A 3,562-nucleotide genomic window follows, 5' to 3' on the forward strand; every position below is an offset into this window, starting at 1 on the left:
TGTTTTCACGCCCCCGATTAGATAAGCCAAAGCTATTTCACTGTCCTCGACTGAACCTTCACCTCATATAATTTTAACTTTTTTATTTATATCGGCACGGTCTCGCTTAGTTAGGGGGTGTGTTAGCGTATTAGTAGTCCCATGTTAAAAGAATACACCAGAATCGATTTTATGGAAAAGGTTTATTGATATATAAAAGATATTAAGTATAAACTAGAGAACCGGATCACCAAAGAGTTTTTCTAATCGTTTAAGTTACAAATAGAGACTTATTATCATATAGACTATCCATCGACATTACGACAATCCGTTTGAGCCTCTCGGTAAGGTCCACCACCACAGGAACATTTTGTTATCATAATGTTACGGCGGAAATCATTGTTTGTACTATTTTACGTACAGTACCTACTTCTACTCTTGTCTCGCCATGGAAGCCTGTCTGACGACTTTGCGGAATCTTAAGCGATCTGACAATTACAATTAGGAAAAAAAATCGGCGCTAATCGAATATGGAATGTAGAATCAAACAGACTTCCAGAAACATCTCATTAGACCATTGTAAACATTTGAAAGCGTGCCGTATGACGTGTGTAAGACGAAGCGATGTATACTAACGAGTAAGTACAACAAATACATATATAAGATTCTATACTGTACCGTATATAGCGTAACTATGAACTGATAAGCATGCATAGCGCTTAACTAGAAAAAAAAAAACAGGCTGGAAGCAAACAAATGCTTACAATTCACAAAAAAAAACTGATAAAAAAAAAATTACAAAATTACAATAACTCTACAACACGCACAAACATTCTGGACAAATCACATACGATAATCGCTTATTTTACCTACTACATCTGCCACAATTCAATACTTTTCAACTACATTTGTGACGTCTTTGAACATTTTCATATGGATTTTATCAAACATGGCTTTGAGAAAACAATACTTACAAGGATATGGCAGATTGTCTGAAGATCCTTTAGAGCAGCAGTAAACAAAAAAAAAATATGGGTCAAAAATTAGTAAATTCAACTGAACACACGATCAGTCGCGGTCGAGTACATTTTTGTATTTTAACATTTTTTTGTCGACCCTACACGCGACCGACACGCGCGCCGGCGTTCGTACAAATTGGCAAGATACCTAAAAATTCTCAGTCAAGTCTTTTAAAAATAAACCTTAAATATACAGATCTTACGTTTATTTAACAGCTAGATTAACTAATAAATTACTGGCAATGTTGAAGATATAAAAACATCGAAATGACTATAAGACTTGGATTTATTGCGATTTGCCAGTAATCTATGACTTACGCTATCTTTATACTAATGTTGAGATAAATGCTTCGGTTTCAACGACTGTGAAAATTAAAACGGAGTACAAAAAAAAATCATCCTCTCGTAAAAATACGAAATTCGTTTCAAATATTCGAAGCGTGTAGAAACGTCTAGTCTTAACGGACACTAGATCTAACCTAACTTAAAACTAGCGGAAAATAAGTCTTTTTTATTTATTTTTATTTTAACCTTAAACACTAGCATAAAATCCACGGAACTTTTATGTACATAAACTGCGAGCTGACGGACGAGTTCGGTTGGAGCGCGAGTAATTCGAAGGAAAATATGTGGGTAGTTGAAAAATGCAATCGCGAGGAATGTTAACACAATGATATGTTCTGTATATGGCAACCCGATTGTACTGCGTCGGCCTAGATTCGATATAATAATTTATATATGGCGTAAGGCGCAGGCGCGTGCCGCGTGGTGGAGCGTGCTTAGAAGCACTTTAAGAAAATGTATCTTAGTGTCATGTGATTAGAGTTCAAATTCGCATGATATACAATCTTCAGTAAATTGTATTTGTTTGCGTATTTCTTTCCTGAATTGGGTGCATTTGTATTTCACAAACGCCATTACATTCGAGAAATATAAAAATACAATAATATTAATCTGTAAGAAAAAACGCTTTATGTCAACAACTCATTACAAATGTAATTAGTTCCACACGCCCTTCCGCCACGCCATGCCACGCCACGCCACGCCACGCCGCGCCACGCCGCGCCACGGCGCGCCACGTCACTCGTCCCTCAGCAGCTCGGTGGTGTCGGAGGAGAGCGAGCCGGCGACCGCGAGCAGCCCCGCGAGGCTGTTGGAGCGGATGCTCTTGAGGAAGTTGCGCACGTCGCCGTGCGAGCCCTTGCGGCGCTCGTGCGCGGCCGCCGGCGGGGTCGCGCCGAACACCGTGTCGTAGTGGGTGGCGGGGGGGTCGCGGGGGTCGCGCGGGTCGCGGGCGTCGCGCGGGTCGGGGCTCGCGAACATGGGGCACAGCAGGCGCGGGCGCGGCGCGTCCCGCAGCAGGTCGTCGTGCGAGCCGCAGCGCTTGGCGGCGGCGCCGGCGGCCGCTTTGGGCGCTCTCACTTGCGACTTGGACTTGCGCGGCTTGCGCTTCGTCTCTTCGATTTCGCTTATTATAAGGCCCGTGTCTTTTATCGGCGGTGGAAAATCGTCGAGTGAGTATATTTACGTGTGTTTGGCTGTCGGCGTGTACGCTCGGAATTGCAGTGACTGACAATGTTTATATACTTGTACAAATCATGTTTAGACAGTATTAAATATTTTCCAAACTCACAGGTAAAACAAAACTAAAATAACAAAAACATGCTACTAAAAATCAAGTCACTTTAATTCTAAGAGTACACACTTAGAATATCTTAAACCAAATCTATGCCCTTAAATTAAAACAACTTACGCACTAACATCCTAATTTCAAGATATTATTCCTGTCCTAATATTATATATTATTTATTTCAACAATATCAAACATTTTTGTAAGAATTCAATGAAATTACTCTTACCTTAACACTGAAATTCTGGGAGGTACCACCCTCTCACAGAAATGTATCAGACGATAATTTAAATGATCTATGGTAATTATTCAATTCTATCTGATTAAAATACAAAAATCCACCGGGTGCAGACGACAATACAACAATAAATTAAACTACATAATATACACATTAACGTTCCAAGTCTACATAGTAAAAATCTATTTCTTATATATCCACAAGCTATTAGTTTGCATGATTTTACAAAATATACTGTAGATGTAGTAGTTAACAGTTGCCACACTTCTCTATCACAAGTTTTTTATTTAAATAGTATTTTTTAATATAATAAACTTGTATTGGCGGCGTTTTCATTCATTGCTCTATTGTCGTCTCCACCGAGTATATAAGTGGTAAGTGGCTGCTACTCACTTAGGGGCCAGTATATGTACTCACCGTAATCGAGTCATCGCCAGGAGCGTGACAGGAAACTCATCAGGACCAAAGGTGGATACTCACCTCGTTCAAATGTGGATACTCACAAGAACTGAGTACACACCGGGATCGAGGGAGTGTATATATAGGTGCGCTTACAATACGATCCAACTAAGAATACCGACGCAAGTAAATGTCGTTTGAAACATGCGATTTACATAAAAATTCTTTGGCGTCATAAACATGTCTGTGGATCGATCCTATTCTTAGTTGGATCGCATAGTATGATGGGGGCGGGGT

General features: G+C 40.1%; 1 protein-coding gene across 1 annotated transcript in view; it reads right to left on the reverse strand.

Moving 5' to 3' along the window:
- Nucleotides 1–3,562, reverse strand: part of LOC119833027 (mitogen-activated protein kinase kinase kinase 11-like) — a 50,200-nt gene that overhangs the window by 5,319 nt on the left and 41,319 nt on the right. Inside the window, exon 9 of the mRNA XM_038356896.1 lies at nucleotides 2,083–2,485. Within this exon, the coding sequence (XP_038212824.1) occupies nucleotides 2,083–2,485 (403 nt within the window). The remainder of the gene's footprint in view (nucleotides 1–2,082; nucleotides 2,486–3,562) is intronic.

The sequence above is a fragment of the Zerene cesonia genome, chromosome 16 (genome assembly GCF_012273895.1).
Source record: "Zerene cesonia ecotype Mississippi chromosome 16, Zerene_cesonia_1.1, whole genome shotgun sequence".
NCBI lineage: Eukaryota > Metazoa > Arthropoda > Insecta > Lepidoptera > Pieridae > Zerene > Zerene cesonia.